General features: G+C 41.0%; 1 protein-coding gene across 20 annotated transcripts in view; it reads left to right on the top strand.

Moving 5' to 3' along the window:
- CADPS (calcium dependent secretion activator) overlaps window positions 1-19,122 on the top strand; it is a 465,169-nt gene that overhangs the window by 306,828 nt on the left and 139,219 nt on the right. For 11 of the 20 annotated variants that reach the window (XM_074313221.2, XM_074313220.2, XM_074313225.2 and 8 more), the window contains exons 10-12: window positions 1,968-2,076; window positions 8,160-8,372; window positions 13,010-13,021. In XM_074313221.2, coding sequence (XP_074169322.1) covers window positions 1,968-2,076; window positions 8,160-8,372; window positions 13,010-13,021 — 334 coding nt within the window. The remainder of the gene's footprint in view (window positions 1-1,967; window positions 2,077-8,159; window positions 8,373-13,009; window positions 13,022-19,122) is intronic. The other 9 variants (XM_074313223.2, XM_074313222.2, XM_074313226.2 and 6 more) reach the window with 1 other exon arrangement.

Genomic DNA, 19,122 nt, shown 5'->3' with positions numbered 1-19,122 from the left:
CACCTCTTTTGTTGACAGAGACAGGTAAAAATCACTTTCCAATCCTTCCAGGAATATCTGTGCTCACTGTCATGCTGGGGGTTGGGGGGGTAAGCCTGGGGGATCCGTTATCTGTGGGACCAGTAATAAGCTGGAAAAGCCTGGTGTTGTACTTCCAGTAACATGTAAATTGGGAAGGACAAAAAAGAACCTCTTTATTAGATTATATGTACTCAAATTTCTGGAACCAATGAGACTCAATTAGTGAACGCCCACTGTATGGTGGATTTAGTTTATGGGAAGGGGAATGTAACCAAAATGTATGACTCCCTAGGCCACCTTCAAGGGATTTATCATCTAGTAGGCAAACACACCTACTCAGCAATGCTATATTAGAATGTTAGTGCCAGATGCAAGGAACCTGCTTACGTAAATGCATATGTTATTTGTTATGTGTCACACAGGCTGTATAAAGCCCTTCACGGCTCAGTTAATCCTCTAGCACTAATAAGGTGCAGGTATAATACAGATGAGGACTTTGAGACTTAGGTAGGTGACAGCTTATCAGACCTGGGATGGGGCCCCCAAGCTCACACTCTTAAGCCTCACTTTCAGAAGAAGAGGATGTTACTGGATGTTCTGCTCATTGCAAAGAATAATACTTTAGGTGACGGAAATGCTCTCAGTCACCTAGCCTTGTTTCCCTTGAATCTCACCAAGACCTTGCAGCATAAAGAACATGTTCTGCAAACTGTGCATTATAAAGAAACCAAAGTTGGGCAGAAAGTTTTCATCAGGACCAACAGAGGGCAGCAACAGATAAACCAAGCAGTAAAGCGTCCTCCCACAGAGCCCTTTCTGTCCCCACGGGGACCTGCAGGGCTGGAGAGTGCCAGTTCTTTATCCCCATTTTACAAAAGACAAATCTCACCATGGAGAAGGAGACTGCAAACATCCTCAGCAGGAATCAAAGTTCACTTAGAAAATGTCTCCTTAAATAAAGGGAACTAAGAGATAAGGGATGTGGCACTCCTTTGCTGAGACGTTTGACATGCGTGGATGGTAAATATGCCCACGAGCTCTTAGCCTCCAGCCCGAAGATGCTCGTTCTCCCACAGGCTCCTTGCAGACAAGCCAGATGCAGAAATGCTAGTATCCACACTGGATCTGCACACACCATGGCGACAGGGCCCTGAGGCCGGCCTGTGGCCTCAGAGTCCCCATCCGGCACCGGCATCAGGCCCGTGTCAGGGCTGAGGGCTGCACCAGTGACCACGGCCATGCTGTCGGGGCTGAGGATGGCGCTACCATGATTGGCACGTAGCAGTCAAGTGCTCGTTGCTTATGACAGCGTGTCACTCCTGCATTTGTCTGAGATAAAAGGAAGATTTTTTTTTAAAGGAACCAAAAGCATTCTTTCAGGGGAAAGAGAGAAGGGAGATGAAATGTGTGGCTTGATGCTGATAATTGGTCTGCATAAAACAAATGCTAAAATATATTAAAAAGTTGGGCATAAATAAATGAAAGTGTAGTCCCTAACTTCTGACCAGGCCTATGGTTATGTCTGTGAACTTGGCCGTCTCAGCTAAGGCTGTAGTCCTGTTAGGTATAACCTATACAACTGTCACTATTCAAGTTTTGACCTACAAAAATGGCAACTTCATGTAGCTTAACCCAATTAAAATAAGAGCAACAATGATAATAGCTAACTGTTATCAAGCATTACTAAGCACCACTCAGTCTTCACAATAGGGAGTGAAAACGTAGCTTCTCAGATTATATCCAGCCTATAGATGAGATAACAGAGAATCAGAGAGGCTAAGTAACTTGCTCTATATCACACAGCCAGGAGGTGATGAAACTCAATCTGAACCCAGCTCCCGAGCCACAGGGTCCCAGGGAAAAGGACATGCTTAAAGGGTGAGGGTTTCTTCAAGGAAGGTGGGCTCTCGGGGACCAACCTCACTCTCGGTGCTTTCCCTTCCCAGGTCAGTCAGTATACCTTCGCCATGTGCAGTTACCGGGAGAAAAAAGCAGAGCCTCAGGAACTTCTACAGCTGGATGGCTACACTGTGGATTACACCGACCCCCAGCCAGGTACCCACTCACCCTGTAGGCCACGAACCTACAAAACTCCCCCTTCCCGGATCAATGGTCAAATAATATTTGCTGGGCATTTGCTCCGTGTTAGACATTAAGCCGTCCCCAGGATTTCACAGGTGACCAGGACAGCCACAATCCCTGATCTTATGGAACTTCTATCCTGGTTGAGAAAATGCCATGCCAATCAAGAGCTTTGGTTTTATTCAAGGGATCCTTGTAAAACCAAAAAGAAAACAATGTTTTTCTTTCACGTAGCTGTGCCCACATACATGTACTCCACCCTACAATGCTAAAAAAGAAATTCCTGAAAAAGAAGTCCTATATGTATACCAAGGACTGACTGAGAGTGTGTGTGTGTGTGTGGTTTTTCACCAGTGATGTGTGACCTGGGCAGGTACGCTGTCTCCATGTCCAAGTAAGCCTGCCCTGTACATCCATACCTGCTATCTACCCTTCAAGGTTGGCTGATGGCTAACCTTGAAAAGAAAGCCCTCCCTAAATGTCTTTTTTTCCTAAGAACACACCAATCCACAAGCATAGACATCTAAGCTCCGAAGCCTTATGTAACTAAGAGAACCACACAAATGGTAGTATTTCTCATGAGTTCTGCATCCTGCCCCCTCACACCTCTCCCCCCCATACACACCCATTTTATCTTTTTTCCCAGAAAAAAAAATGAATAGAAATCAGCCTCAAAGAACCTTCAAAATGGGGGGGGGGGTGTGAAATCATTTCAGCATATTAATGAACAACGAGCACCAACAGCCCTCTCCCAGAGAAGTTTATTTTTATGCCAAATCTGCACAAGGAAAGCATTTCCAACCATACTGCATTATTTGGCCCAAAACCTTTTTTTCTACTCCCATATTGCTCTTCCACATGCAACAAAATACACATAAAAGAAAAACAGAGATAGAGAGAAGATGGGGTGTTAACCTGAAAAGGTGTGGCAGGGAAGGCCTTAGGAAAAGTAGCACCTTCAGAATCCCAAACCTGAGTGACTTGGACCAGCCCCACGCCCCAGGACTTTCCAAAGTAATTAGCATCCTACCAGAGCATGATGCAGACCACATGCGGCATGACTTAAAGGCTCTATCTGGACATTTTTCATAATGAGTAGAACCTGTGAGTATGAAACAATTTCATGAAACATCTCGTTGAAAGGCCATGGCTCCTGCATTAACAAACCAGCCCTCAGGGTGTTTTGTGATCGTCTGTGATCTCAAACCATTGATTTCCCTTCAGAGAAATGGATTTGGTCTTTCCCAAAACCTGCATGTTATGGTGGGACGCTAAAGGGCCAATATGAGAAGGAGAAATGAGCACATCTGCTGACAGGAATTCCTTCTAAGCCAGTTCACCACTCTTTTCCTCTACGTGATTACACTTGGCCCTCACCATAATCCCACCCACGAAGTAGATAGGAGCACGATTATCGTTCCGTTTTATAAAGAAAGAAACTGAGCTGGGACTGAGGCTCTTGCCCATGTCACCCTTTGGCACTTGTAGTGAAACATAGCTATGTGTACAGCTATAGCAAAGCTATAGTTGTTATTTTTATCACATGAAGACAGAATCCTCTTCCTATGGGAGGGCAGCAGTGGGGAGAAAGCTGTTCTATCTACATGCAAAGGGAGTGTGCACATGTATTATAGAAGCTTCTTTTTTTTTCACATTGATCCCATGGGATATAATTTATAAATTCCTTTACCAAAGATGTAAATGGAAAGTAAATTGATTATGTTCTTGAGAATAATAAGCAGTTTCTTCTCTGCCTTTCTGTGTGCCAAGCCCTATTTATTTTCAAAGTAGCATTTGATTGAAAATGAGATTTAAATACTCCCAATTGTCATAAGAAAAGTCTAACTCAGAATTTCTTAAAGATTGCTTGTTAAAAGTAGAAGTTCTAGGTCCCAAAACTAACCTATGAGCCAGAAGGGGGAGGGCAAAATCCTCATATTTCAATAAGCCCTGTAGGGGAGTCCTATACATAGTAAAGTTTTCTAGCTAGAGATCAAAATAATGTACAATTCAGCCAATGTCCACAGAGATGTGAGGGGCCTCCCCATTGCGCCCTGAAAGGTGAGTTTGCAGATGGAGAAGGACGTGTGAGTCCATCTGTTCCGCTCTCCCTCTTAGCTTCAGCCAGGTTGTTAGTGGAACCCACGGTGGAGGTGTTTATGGGGTAGGTAGCCTGGGAGCTGTGGATGCCCTTGCTTTTGTAGTAGCCTGCAATCCACTAGTCACCCAGACACAAGCATTTGCACTAAATCCACTCTGCCTGTTTAGGTCCTTGAAATACTCATTTTGGAATTGGTAAGGAATCACATGTAAGTTTTACAGATACGCTACTCATTTTAAGCTCAAGATGAAAATGCTTCACTTTACCTTTCCCTGGGTATGATTTAGAGAGTATGCAACGATCTCTCAATTCCTATTAGAATAAGTGATGCAGTCTTCAAATAAAAGCATATTCATTCAGAATAATTCAGTGGCACAACTTAAATGAGTGCATGAAATCTTCGACAACGTTACCACTATAAATAGACCACATCCATGCGTGCTGTTGGCCAGTCTCTCCCCCAGGGAGCTGGCCAGCGTATCTTGCCTGGTCCGCCTGCATCCATTCCCAGATGTGTCCTCTTGTTCTTGACACGTCAGTACCTGTGGGGTGGTCCATGGAGAGCCTGTGTACTGTCACACAAGGCATTGTGCAGATTCAGTCCCCAGGAATTGTTACTTTGGCTAAGAGTCTTCTGCCTTAAAGCATGGGTTGATGTTCACTTTGCTTTCTCCTCCCTTGGTTTCCTTTCCATTGGGTTGCTCTGCTCTCTCCTTGCTCTTGTTGGTGTGTCCTAGTCTCCCATGTTTTCTAAAAAAGCTCTATTGCTCTCTGCTGCTCTCATTGTCATTGCTTCTGCTGCTTTAGATGTTTCTCTTTGCCCTGCTCACTCCATGATTAGGCATTATTCTGTTGTTGATAACTGGTCCTCACAGAGCTGTTGCTGTGTGCCCGGCCGTGTTGTCCAGGCCTTGCAGACGTACAGCGCCGTGGTTACAATCATCAGCTCTGGAGTCAGCCGGGATTAGGAGCCCACCTCTGACGCTCACAGCCACACCTTGTGTTCATGGGCTAGTTAGCACCTTCTCTGTGACTCAATTTCCTCATTTATAAAATGGGAATAATAGTATTTCCCTCAGAGGGCTGTTGGGAGGATTAAAGAAAAATCTGAAAACGTCTTAGCATCTTTCTATCTCTACCTCTCCACTTCCCAAGGCAACCCCGTGAACTGACTTCTGACAGTAGCTGTAGGAACACAGCCTCCCTCCCCTACCTGCAGGCCCTGGGAGAAAAGGGGTTGCGCCAGGGACAGTTCCCACCCAGTGATGTCTCCCTGGGATTCACTGACTGTCAAAGTAGCTCATCCCGAAGTTACCATGACACTAGACTATGGAATGTCTTGTGGCCCACTCTTCCTTTAAGCTCCTCATGCTCTCTTGTCGGGGCTTAACGCATCCCTCAAGTTCCTCTTCCTCTCACCCCCTCCAGAATTTTCCTTCTTATGCCATCCATTCCTTTCATCAGGTTTTCCCAGCTTGCTAGCGACATCATCCTACCCAAATCACACATTTTAAAACCCTCCATAAGAAATTAGGCAAAATATTCCCTCATAATTGTAACCAAAAAGCTTTTATTAAAAGCTTCATATAAAGAAGTAGCTATTTATTGTTCTAGAGTCCCTGGAAATTCTAAGTGTTAAACTACCAATACACAGCTACTCTTGTGGAATAGACACCTGAATTAATATTATCAACACAATGGAGAAATCTTCATGTCACCAGAAATTTTTTCCAATGTCAATGTCAAACAGGTTAGTGACTGGGCCTTGTTGGAAATTTGGGGGTACCAGTCACTCCAATTCTCCTCTCAAATTTAACTGATAATTTGGGGCATAATAAAGAACCTGATGAAGATATGAAGCTTTATTTCTGAAGAGAGTACCCAGTAACTCCAAAATATAGGCTTTGGGAATATGTTGACAGATACAATGTAACTTGGGTCTGAGCCCAAAGAGAGGATTCCACCTTCCTCTCTCTAAAGTTTAACCTTGAAAACTGCCTATGGAAAAAGATGAATCTATAGAGCATTCATTCATCCATTCATTTATCCAAGAAGTATGTGTTAGGTACCTACGATATGCACCATTCTAGGTAACTGGGACATAGCAGTGAACAAATCAGACAAAACCTCCCTGTCCTTATAAAGTAAATTATATAGTTTGTTAGATGGTGATAAGCGCTATAGACAAAAATGAAGTCAGATAGGAGAGATGAGTAATGAGGCGTGGAAGTCAGAGAAGGCCTGAACAAGAATTTGACATTTGAGCAAAGATATGAAGGGAGTGAGGGTAGGGATCATTCAGATATCTCGAGGAAGTGTTCTAAGCACCAGAAACAGCAAGTGCAAAGGTCCTGGGGTGAGAGCAGACCTGGAATGTTCAAGGAACAGCAAGAGGCCAGTGTGGCCACCATGAAGAGAGTACATGCATGGGCATATCAGAGAGAGAGAGGGGGTATTAGGAGATGAGGGTAGAGTAGTGGAGGGCCAATTCCTGTTGGGCCTAGCAGGCCTTCTCAGAACCTGGACTTTTCCTCTAAATGAAATGCAATCACTGGCAGATTTTGAGCAAAGGAGTCACGTGACCTGACTCTTGTACTGAACCAATTACTCTGGCTGCCGTGTTGAGAATCAACTACAGAGAGTGAGGATGGAGGCAGACAGATCAGATAGGAGACAACTAAAATAATGCAGGTGAGAGGTGAGCACGACTAGATTCCAGGTAGTAGCAGTAGAGGTGGGAGAAGGAGTCAGATTCTGCTATAATGTCCTGAAGGCAAAGCCAACAGAATTCCACTGGAAGGGGGTAGTGAGAAAAAGTGAGGAGTCTAAAAGGACCCCAACGCTGTGGGTTTGAGCAACTGCAAAGATGAGCTTAGCTTCACAGAAGACTGGGAGAAAGACCAGGAATTCAGTGTTGGATATAACAAGCTTGGGATGTTTATTAAATATCCATGTGAAGAAGTCAAGAAAACCGTTAAATTATTCAGGTCTGCATTTCAAAGGGAGAGATCCGGGATAGAGGGAGAAATTTAGGACCATGAGCATATTCGTGATATTTAAGAGTGGATGCCACCACTGGGGAGAGGGTGTAGATAAAGAAAGGACGAGATCCCAGGACAGAACACCTGGAGGCCGCAAGGAGGAGCAGGAGGAACCAGCAAACCAGCCTGGCAGTTAGCAGCCGAGGAGGGAGAAAGGTTACCAGGTGACCTGGAGCCCAGTGCATTTCAAAGGAAACAGCGTGTCAAGTGCTGCCAATAGGTAGATGGATCTAATAAAATGAGGACTTTGAATTGATCACTGGATTCAGCAAGTGGAAGTCATGGTGACCTTGACAAGTAGGGCAGTATCCTGATTTGGAAGGGGAGAGGATGTTAAGGCAGAATAGGGGAGAGAGAGAGACCGTCGGAACTCAAAGTGTGGTCCTAGGACCAGCACCATCTACATCGTCCAGGAGCTTGTCAGAAATGCAGTCTCGGGCTCTCTGGCGGACATACTGCATCAGAAGCTGCATTTTAACAAGATGTCCGTGGGATTCACATTTGAGAAGCCCTGGTACACATTCCTCTTGTACTATAAAGAGAAGAACAATAGGACAGTACCTGAAGGGAGATGTGGGGGCCAAGAGATATTTTTGTTGTTTGTTTGTTTGAAAGATGAGAAAAATAATAGTATATCTATAGGCAGATGTTTACCCAGCCAGCAGGCAGCCTGCGTGATAATTCCATCCCAGTGAGACACAGACGGAGGCAGGCACCATGCTCAAAACACCTCTTTAACATCATGGCCCCACGCTGTAGTCCTCTGGGTATCACACTTCCTGTCCTAGAGTTAGATAAATGGCTCCTCCCCTCTGCGGCCCAAGGAAAAGGCGCAGAAACCGCCTTTCTCAAGGCTCAGTCCGGCCAAGAACATTGCAGCTCAGCTTAGTAGTTTTTATTCCCTTTTATTCAAGGACTGGAGGGTGGCCGTGCCTTCTTCAATGCAGTCAAAGAAGGAGACACCGTGATCTTTGCCAGTGATGATGAGCAAGACCGCATCCTGTGGGTCCAGGCCATGTATCGGGCCACCGGGCAGTCACACAAGCCTGTGCCCCCGACCCAAGTCCAGAAACTCAACGCCAAGGGAGGGAATGTGCCTCAGCTGGATGCCCCCATCTCCCAATTTTGTAAGTAAATATGCCATTTGTTCAAAATAGCTCTGTAGAGTAATCTTCCAAAATGGAATTAGAAAATCTAGTTACGTTACCATAAAGATTCATAAATCATGTTTGCTGAAAAAGAATAGCGGATTCAGGAGGGAAAAGTCGGGACAAAAATGTTAGATGAAAGTAATTTTAAAGTGCAATACTTGACATTTCCCCCCAAGGACTAAACAAAGGGTAATATATTTTAGGTGGATTTTTATCTCTCTGTCTTAGTGACAGTTTGGAATCCACAGCCAAACATGTATTTGTTTGAGTTCTTCAAAAAGAGTAAATAATGTATGTCTTTGCTTCATTTCTTTCCATGAAAAGTAATTTTAAAATAGGGCTTGACTTGAAATAAATTTAAATCTGCAACTTCGAGCCACTTAAAAATAAATGATGACATTATCACACGCAGTGGAAAAACAAAACAAGAAACCTATGGTACCTATAATCCAATTCTGAGCTAAAATACCAGGACCCAAAAAGGAAACTGTCTCTTTAAACATCCCTAGTTACTATTCCAGTTTCTTCTCCTCTTACCTCTGCATCTGGTTTAATTCTCGCCCCTTTGCCATGTCTTCTTGCTATCTATGATGGTTTTTATCTCCCAACCCTTCTGATGCACAGGGTAAGGTGAAATCCAGCATACATTTGGAGACGTTTATTAAAACAGAAGATGGCAACATCGGAAACAAAACACCAAATAAAGTCATTCATTTTAGTTACAAACCTTTACCCTAAATAGAGATTTTTGCCTCACCAAGTCATTAGGGGTAACTCAGGAACAAGTCATTTTTAGCAATAATCATCATGATTCATTACTTTAGCGTGGAACCCACTCATTTGGTCCAGTTCATGAAGCAACTGTTTAGGTGATAAGACACTACTGAGGAAAACAGGCCAGATCCCTGCTCTCCGGATGCCTGAATCCTAGTGGGGAAGTCTGGATAGCAAACAAATCAACAAGTAAAAGGACAGTTCCAGACATTGAGACATACCATGAAGAGTGTCCCGCCTTAGTGACTGAGTGAGGGGAGGGGATATTAGACAGATGATCTGAGCTTGAGTCCGAATAATAGGGAGTCAGTCCCACAAGTATCTGTGGAATGAGAGCTGCAGCAGAAGGGAAGCAAGTATGGAGGCCCATAGCAGAAACCTGCCCTCTGGTACAGGGCTTGGACATAGTCTTTCCTCTGTTGCTCCTACACAAAATGTGCATATGGATAGAATAATTTTGCAGTGACAGCAACTAAATGAGGTAAATCCTCTTTCTGATGGAGTCCACTGCCATGTCCATTTCTGTCTAACAAGACCATGTTCGTAAGCCTTGTAACACCTTTGCTGATGGGGAAAAACCCTTTTTGGATGACAAATCCTATGAATTAGGTGCTCCCAGGAATTTGTCTCCAGTACTGATGGTTTCTTAAAGGAAAGTGCATTCCTTGTGGGACATTATAAATAATCACACAATCACTGTGGGTTTCCACACAAAAACCCTGAAAGAATAAGGAAGAGGTTGAGCAGGGACTTGGGGGAGAAGGGAAGGCCCTCCCAACAGCTACACCACCAAACTCCCCACTCTCTCCCTGGGGCGCTCAGGTTTACTTGAGAGCAGTAAGAGGAAGGCAGTATTTCTTTCTAATGGTTTAGTTGTTGGTTGAGATAAAGCATACCCAATATTTCTTTAATGTTTTTAAAAAATCTCTGTGATGGAATATTTTCTTTCATCTTGCCTGACAGTCTCCTTTTTAATAAATGTGGAAACAACACCTCCTACCATATTCCTCTGAAATGGAGTTATCTGTGTATCAGGAAAAGAGTTTTCTAATTATAACCCCCATCCAAATCAACCTCATAATACATGTATCTCAAGTGATAGTTGGAAAATTATGGTCTTATTTCCAAATAATCTCCATTTCTTTTGAAGTCATTTCAGTTTACATTCAGTATCTGTGTTCTAGCATCTGCCCATTTTAAGAACTTGGTTTCTTATTAGCCTCACATTTTCCTCACTAGTATGGAAAAGAGGAAGGACATTCAGGAGTAAAATTAAAAGGAGACCAGATAATGATTTGAAAAAGACGACTGATGGAAGTGGATGAAGAGGGATGGATATCCCTTCATGGAAATACACAGGGGCTCTTGATTTAGATTTCCCTCTATGAATAGGATTCATTTAGCTGTGAAATAAAGGCTAGTCTTGAGGCATCAACTGGAGGATTCAATTGAGTACACATGAGCTTGATATATGTCACTACCCTAGTTGACATAAGGGACTTTTATTAGACTGCATGTAAAGTCAACTAATTCATGCCTCTGGGATTTATCAGTATCTGGTTGGTGGAGCCAACCAGTATCTGGTTGGTTGGAGTATCTATTGTCTCCTTAATCACTACCCAAGAATGGGGGTTCTCCAGAGAGTAAGGTCCTACCACACCTACCAGGTTCTATAAGAACAAGGCCATCACTTTCAGCCATGAAGATTGTGCACTGCAGGAGGCATTTTTCACATAGACAAAGAGGTGAATGGCACCTATTGAGTTGTTCAGTGCCCAATCTGCACAACCATACACTATGACCCTGTAATAAATGACAATCCTTACTCAGAGCTTCAATCCAATAATGTTGAACCCAATAATCCCATAGTTACTCTATTACCCAAACACAGAGCCTCAACACTGCTCCTATCTATTGCTAGTTTAGGCACTTACTAAAAACTGCCGCCAGAGTACCAGCAAGTGAAGCATCTGTTCCCATAATTTAGCAACGGGCAGAGGAAACCAGTCAGGATTTGACCAACCTAACCTTCTGTACCTGATCCTTTGCAGTTACGGGTATATAAAACCCATGAGAAAGATCAAAAAAGGAACCAGGGATTTTCCATTCTGTGGTGTTACTGAATGGTTATACATAACAACCAAAAAAAATGGCTGGAGGTGGGAGGGTATATAATAATACTTAGAGGAGTATGCCACAGAATGGTGGTCATGTCACACTTGCTTCACAGCTGCGCTGAATTTACTAAATTCAAACCATCACTGTGAAACAGATCAGTCAAAACACACAGTGTTCATTCTTAGGGTGACGAGCTCATCCAGATTTGCCCATGACTTCTGGGTGTTAGTACTAAAGTCCTGTGCCCCCAGAAACCCTTCAGTCCTGGGCCAGCTGGGACAGATCGCTCACCTGGTACTGCCAAGCAAGGTGATAGAAAAAGGAAAAAACAATCACAACATAGTAATAGATAGAAAATGTTGATCCTTCACTTACCTTTGGTTTTCTATGTACACATTGGTTTGCTTTAAGAGTCACATCTCAAAGTCTAAGTCCATCCCAGATTCTCTAACAAAAAGAGTAAAAACAATCAAGTATTGCATTTTAAAAAGGTTTCCTTGACTTCCAAAAGGTAAGGGTCATTGTTAAATACGTCTTGCTATACACATGTCATCATATCCTGGTTTTGAATATTTGTTCAAAGCATTTGCCATTCTTGCAAGTGAAGAATTCTTAAGAACAACATTCAGGGAGTTAACTTTTTAATCACTTTATTAGTACTTCCACGGCAAAGGGAAGCTACAGAAAAATGGGAGAGGACTTTTGGGTAGAGAAAAATAAACACTCCAGTCTTGTCATGTCGCTGTCTGTTCAAGGGAGACTTGAGAATGGAACATTTTACAGTTTGGGAAACTTGGGGGTAATTGTGAGTTTATTTGGGTCTTTCTAAATTCTGTTTAACAGCTTCTAGGTGCAGTTTTTATTTTTTTGCAATTTTCAAATGCTTAATTTCAAAATGAAAAGACACGTCTAAGAAAGAGTGGAGTGGAGTATTTATCTGGAATTGTAAATACTGAAAAAAAAAATAGATCCTGCTATTCATTAGTTTGTATAAGACTCTACAATGATCTGGGGAGGGTTCCACCAAAACTTATAACATTTTTGTTCTTTTGTGGTTTTGTTGGTGTGTGTTGTTGATTTAATTTTTCCCTTTTTTTGATTAAAACTTGAGAAAAATTAAGTCAGTGCCTAGCTATACAACTTTTTAAAACAACAACTTGCAATTTTCCAATTTGTAAAGGCCAGTGTTGCTTACCTTGGAAACGATGTCCAAATCTGTAGTTGAGTGTTGCCACAATTTATTATGCCATGTGGCCTCTCAACTGAGACACCTGATCCCCTGTCCAATCTGTGTTAGAGGAACAGTCAAAAATCAGTACCTCAGAGTGGGAGGGGGAGTGGTATTTTAAGGTTTGCTATTTGGTCGATGATTATTTGATGTATCACTTGCAATGAGTCTCATTTTAATGTCTGTTTCTCAACTAATAACTGTTAATCATATCATAGATTCCCAAAGTTGGGTGTTTTTGAGAATTGTTCTGTTTTTGCTACCACTTGAACAGCCTTCAACAGTTAGGGGGTGGTCTTGGTTACTGTTGGTTCGGGGTGGGGGTTGATTTTGGTTTTCGTTTTGTTTTGTTTCCTTTAAGTTTTCTTGTTCAATCTTTGTTCGAACCCAAGAACTTTAGCTGCTAGGTTAGAACTCCTGTCTGCTTTCCTGAGCCTTGTTGCTAGTCTTTATGTTATTCTGGTTTGTTCCTTCTTACCCTGCTAACTTCTAGCTGGACTGAAGGGTAAGTGTTCCCCTATAGCTAGCACAGCTCAGATAATCAGACTAGATTATCTGACACCTGCAATGTGCTTCCTCCCTCTCCTCTGAAATCTTCCTCATGTCTAGACTTTGTAGTAAGACTTTTCATGTTATTTTCCTGACCTTAGGTTTGAAATGTCAGCTTCCATACTGAAACTAGGATGCATGTGATGTGTGCATAATTGCCTCCTCTCCTTGGCTTTCATATTGGCATCAAATGATCCTCTGAATAAAGCCAACTAGTAACATCTCCTCATTTTTTTCATTCCAAGAACATTAATTAACATCACAACGAAGTGGCAAATAATGCTTTTGTTTCATGGAATTGACAGCTATCTGACTGCTTAATGCCTGAAAACAGATCATTTTGCACTCTGATAATGTATTGTTGTTTTTCCTGTCCCATTCCAAAGATTAGAATGATCGGTGCACCAATGATAAGGTAACCATCAATAACCTTAACAAATAGATAGGTGGTGTAGGAAACCCAAATGTGTTAACTGAGCAAGACTTCAAGAAATTGTGAAATACAATTAATAAAGTAAATGCATTATTTGAACACTAAATAATTAATTCTCCCTGGCTTGAGGGTGTGCTCTAAGGAAGACCCGATGGAGGATTAATTTTGAAAGGACAGCAGTAGTACACGGGACGACCTGCCGTGCACAAAAACAAGAAATGAAGCACACAGCTGAGTCCTAATGTACTTTATTCATAAAAGTTGCAGATTTACAGTCACACAATTTCATGGAGCGCTTTGCCCTCTGGTCTTGACTGTCTCTCTGCTACTCCCCCAAGGACAATGACAATAACTTCAACATCATTAGTATTTGTATTAATTTTTCTAAAAATACACCTGAAAGAGAAAAAAGAAACTGAAACTTAGGAAAATATTTTCCTTCACAATTTGAGTTGTTAATAAAAGAGAGTATACAATCTCTTTATTCATGTAGGAAAACTCTGACCACCAAAAAAATGTGTTGTGGACAGACTTGACATTAGAGGGAGCTAGAAAATTTGGTCAAGAGAGCAGGCAAATATGTACTTGAGTATTCTGAATGCTAATTTAGAAGTCGCAGGTCATATCATTTCTCCTGATCATTTAATAATAGTCCTTCTAATACTTTTAGTTTATTTCTTTAATTTGCTTTCTTTACCCCTTTCTTTCTTTTTTCTTTTATTTTGCATAAATGTACCCCTGGCTAGCAGACAGATTTGATTTTTTTTTTTTTAACACTTCAAGCAGATACTTAATTTAACTTTACTTTCCTTTGAATGTCTGATGAGGCATTTTAAAAAGCTTACCATAGTATGTGAACTTAGTGGGAATTTAGGGTTTTGCTCTACTTTTTTTAAAGAGTGAAAGGAAGGATGGATGAATAAATGACTGAATGAGTTGTGTTCTGCGTAAATTCACATGTATTTGCACCACAGTGCATTGCTCTCCTAGTAGATTCCCAAATAGTCATTTCCCTTCATTCTTTTCTATAGTGTTATCTCTCGAGATTTTTGCTATAGCTTCTTGATTGTCAACTTGCAGTTGCTACATTGCAGGAATGCAACATCAAAGAATTAATTCGATATTAACTTAATTTGCATGACCTAAAACCACCCTGGAAATCACTTTCCTTCTCATTGTAAAAATCAATGGTCTTTTAAAAGAATAGGCTCCACAATCAGGCTCTAAATTTTCTAAATACCATGATATGTTCTAAATAGACCATATTACATGAAGGTTCATTTCTTTTTTAACTACTTGACACATATTGAATATATTATTCACTAATCAGCTGAGTATTTTCATGTCATGGAGTGATTTACAGTAAAGTACATTATTAATTAGTCAATTATAGAAAATTTATTTTTGCTCATGTTGCAGGGAAAGTAAAAACATCAAGTACTCTGTAAGTTAATTGAAAATGTAATAGTTACAGCAAGGAAAATTGCAAATCATGCATTTATTTATTTTGAGATCATTAACAAAATCTGTTATGATTTTTACTCAAAGCAGCTGTCTTATAAAGAATTATAAAAATTAACATTGCAATACACATCACATGTTTATCCCCTTGGATGCATTGCCATAGTAATTTTAAATTCAAGATTTTTGCAGAATTCATTGTGGCCCTTCATAGATTCTGAAGAATTCACCCTCTCTTGGCCATGAAAGTTAGCTTGATTTAGTCAAAGGGACCATGAAGGAATTAAGTTGTTTCTCAAGGGCAGTAAGCATCGGAGGACCAGTCGTTTGCTTGCTGCGCAGAGCTCAGGAAGGGCACATCATCCCCTGGTTACTTTATCATGCCAAGAAAAACTCTTCTAGAAAAATCTGTAAACAGCCAGCTGCCATCAATCATTGTCATTTCTTTATTTCATGTCTTCTGATGAGGTTGACTACTGTCATTGTTCGTTATGTCCAAAGCATACATTCACTCTTGTACTGTCAAGCAGATATGACAAGCACACATTTTTCGTATAAGAAAGATACAAAGTCACCTTTTAATTTGCAGTTTGGGTTCACAATGACTTTAGAGTTACATTAGCTATTCTCTTGCCTCTAGCATCCATCAGGAGTAACGACAGCCATAACCGTGCTCTAAATTCCAGTAATAAACAGCTACCTCTAGCTTATTGTAAAAGGGATTCCTTTTACAATAATTGCCTCTTTCAGACAATGTTATAACAGTACAATCATGATTATTTTTAACAGCAAAATTTCTTTTTCTCTAGGCTATAAAAAGTTCCAAAATGTCATATTACAAAATAAAGAGAGATTTGGCCTTTTGTCTTCATTCCCTTAGCTGTGAGAAAAACTGGAAAATCTCAATAAAATGAAATTGAAAACCATGCTTGGTAGACCTTATCGCAAACTTATCTAAAAATTTTTTATATTTGAAATGAAGTCACATAAAGATGCTTGCTATTAAGATAAGAAATTATGAAAAATATTATATATTTTTTCCATTGTGGGGGGAGAAGAAAAAGAATATCAAACAGGTCATGACTGAGAATATCAAACATCATGATCAATTAAAGAACAACATAAATGATAGAGTGGCCAATTAGTGACATCACTTGAATTTTAATGAAGTAGATTGAATGAGAGTATAAAACCTACTTAATCATATCACTTTAGGAGCTGATATTTCCCCAACATTCCTTAAATGCCCAACCAGAATTGTTTCTGAGCAAACCTGGGGTAAAGGTTTTGATTAGTTTCCACTTAAAAGTGTATCTACCTTCCAACAGTCGGTGTGTCCACCAGCTTGCTTCTGTGCCATGGATACCATTGATAGTATTTTAAATTTCTTAATGTAGTTAGGTACCAATATCAGCTTTATATAGCCAAGTTGAGTCTGAAGTCAGTCTCCTATGCCCATTCGATAAAGGACTTCAAAATCCTCATGCAATTAAACCCAGAAGTGAAACAAGTAGCATTGTTTGGAAGATGTGTTGAATGATGCCCTAGCTGCAGCGCCTATATGGTTACATAGCCCGTTTCAGTACATTTGGAGCCCTTACAGACCAAGCAGGACTTAGGAACTGTTCAGCCAGGTCTGAAAACGGTAAAGGGCAAAGGTTGAAGTCAGTTCTTAAAATGCAGTAGTCAATCCTTGATTTCTAAATTTAAAATGATAATAATAAATAATAATAATAAAGTGTATTGATATGCATCTCCCAAAGCAAGAGATAATCCAAACATCATTGGAGTTGTAAGCAGCCACTTCACCCTCCTAATTCTATTTTGCCCACCCTAGCGTTAAAATTCATTTTCTTTCTCTTGACACAAGCCAAACATTGGCAAAGGAAGGGATCCCGAGGTGTCCTGAATTTAAGAATTAACTTTCTCCTACTTTGGCTCTGGGCTATTTTCCCCTTGCTAATGTCAACACTGGAGTTTTCCTTCTCTTTAATCAACCCATTCCAATTGTTTATAGGGGGAAAATGGAGTTGCACAGAGCATTTATTTTTAAATGTTCAGCGCTGTAGAAGAACAGACTGGGACAGTGCAAGGATGACGAGATGGTGTTGCTTGGGAAGCACCCACAAGTTCTTTGAAACAGAATTTGGAACAGCTGGACCACTGCAGTGTTTTATTTTAAAATAGACAACATATGTAATGCATATGGTCCTAGACATGTATGGAGACACAGGCAGACATTCTGAATGGTATCCAAAGACACCTGCACCTAGAATTCTGTTTCCTTCTAGAAGATTTTTTTCCCCTGAGAGCACATGTTCCCACTTTTGGATTTGCAAGATGCCATCTGAATCCCCATGTGTGTGACTCCTTAATAAAGTCAGTGGGAAGTTTCCTGGGGTGGAGGTGTCAGAGTAAGTCCCTTAATAAACACTTTCTAAGGACATGGCTCCTCTGGGAGCTGGCAAGGGAAGTAACAGGTCAGAAACTTGCCCTCAAGGAACATGCTATTTACCAAAGGATTCGATTGGTATGTGTGTGTTGCAACCACACAGAAATTGGAACATAACCTATCAAAAACTCAAAGATGGGACGTAGGAGTTGGTTATTAGCTGGGGCAGAGCAGAAACATAAAACAGAGAGTTTGGAAAGGACTCCCAGCTTCCTAGAAACAATATGGTTTAAGAAGCAACCTATAACTAACATTAGGTATAAACTAAAAGACATCCTTGGCTTTCTAAGTACATAAACTGGCTTCAAGAGCACCAAGAAGCCCGCGCATTCCCTCCCAAGTAAGGTTTGTTGAACACTTCCCCTGTGCCAGGCACCCAGGTACTTTCCAGCTACTTCTCCTCTTCAGCCCCTCTCAACAGCCCTCTGAGAGTAGACCCAAACCCTGTTCTCAGCTTACAAGTGACGACAATGAGATCAGAAATACTAATCAGCCTGCCTCACATCGCATACCTGGTAACGGGCAGAGCTAGCCTCAGAGTTAGTCTTTCTGACCCCTAAGCCCACCCACTTAACCACCCGCTATCTTAGCACCAATAAACTTGTTGCCACTGAATTTAGTATATCAACATTCCATGAAATCAAGAAATAGAAAATATTTGTTGAAAGAGTGAATTTATTTATTTTGATTATATTATTTTCATTATAGTGACACTTGTATCAAGTGTCTTCTATGGACTAAGTACTGTTGTAGGTGCTGGGAATAGAGCAGAGAATAACAACAACAATTCCCTGTTTAGATGGAGCTTAAAAATCAGATCCCTTTCTTAGGAAGTACAAATTAGTTGTTAAAATGTAGTCATGGGGATGTAGGGTATTACATAAGGAATACAGTCAGTAATATTATAATAACTATGTATGGTGTTAGATGGGTACTAGATTTGTTGGGGTGATAGATGGGAGGGTTTGGGGGCAGGGTGAGAAAGGTGAAGGGATTAAGAAGTACAAATTGGTAGTAACAAAACAGTCATGAGGATATAAAGTAAAGCACAGAGAATAGTCAATGATATGGTAATAACTATGCATAGTGCCAGGTGCGTACTAGGCTAGTCAGGGGATCACTTCTTAAATTATATAAATGTCTAACTAGATGCTGTACACCTGAAATTAATATAAAATAATATTGAATGTCAAAAGATAAATAAATGTTATGGAGAATTTTTTTAAAAAATCAGATCCCCTCCTCTCTGACTCCTGAAAATAGCATTCCTGGCCTACCACTCCTCTTTCTTTTACGGAATATAACAAGCTCAATGAAACTCTCAAAGATTTCATGAGAGCCAGCTACCCTTTTAAGCACTCTTGAGTTGTTGGAACCATTAAGATAATGAGCCTAATTCTGAGTAAATGATGATTTCGTGTAAGCAAAACCCAGAGGCTGCTCCTTTTACTTGCTGTAAATTCCCACTGCAGTAAGTAAGCCTCATCCCACACATACAGAAGTGTGCAAAGGATCTTAAGGATGATTAAATGACAGTAACAGCAGAAAGAGAACTGAAAGTTCAGCTCATTTTACACACCAGGAAATTGAGGCTCGGAGAGCTAACAACTCAGCCAGCATCCCACAGCTATTTAAAAACGGAGCTCAAATTAGAATCCAGACCTCCTAAATCGGGCCCAGCTTCATTCCACATGTGGACCCAGAAAGAGAG

This window comes from Rhinolophus sinicus, chromosome 5, assembly GCF_057876585.1.
Source record: "Rhinolophus sinicus isolate RSI-liver-muscle chromosome 5, RSI-T2T, whole genome shotgun sequence".
NCBI lineage: Eukaryota > Metazoa > Chordata > Mammalia > Chiroptera > Rhinolophidae > Rhinolophus > Rhinolophus sinicus.
Note: the sequence above shows the minus strand (reverse complement) of the source record. Positions and strands in the feature narration are given on the sequence as shown.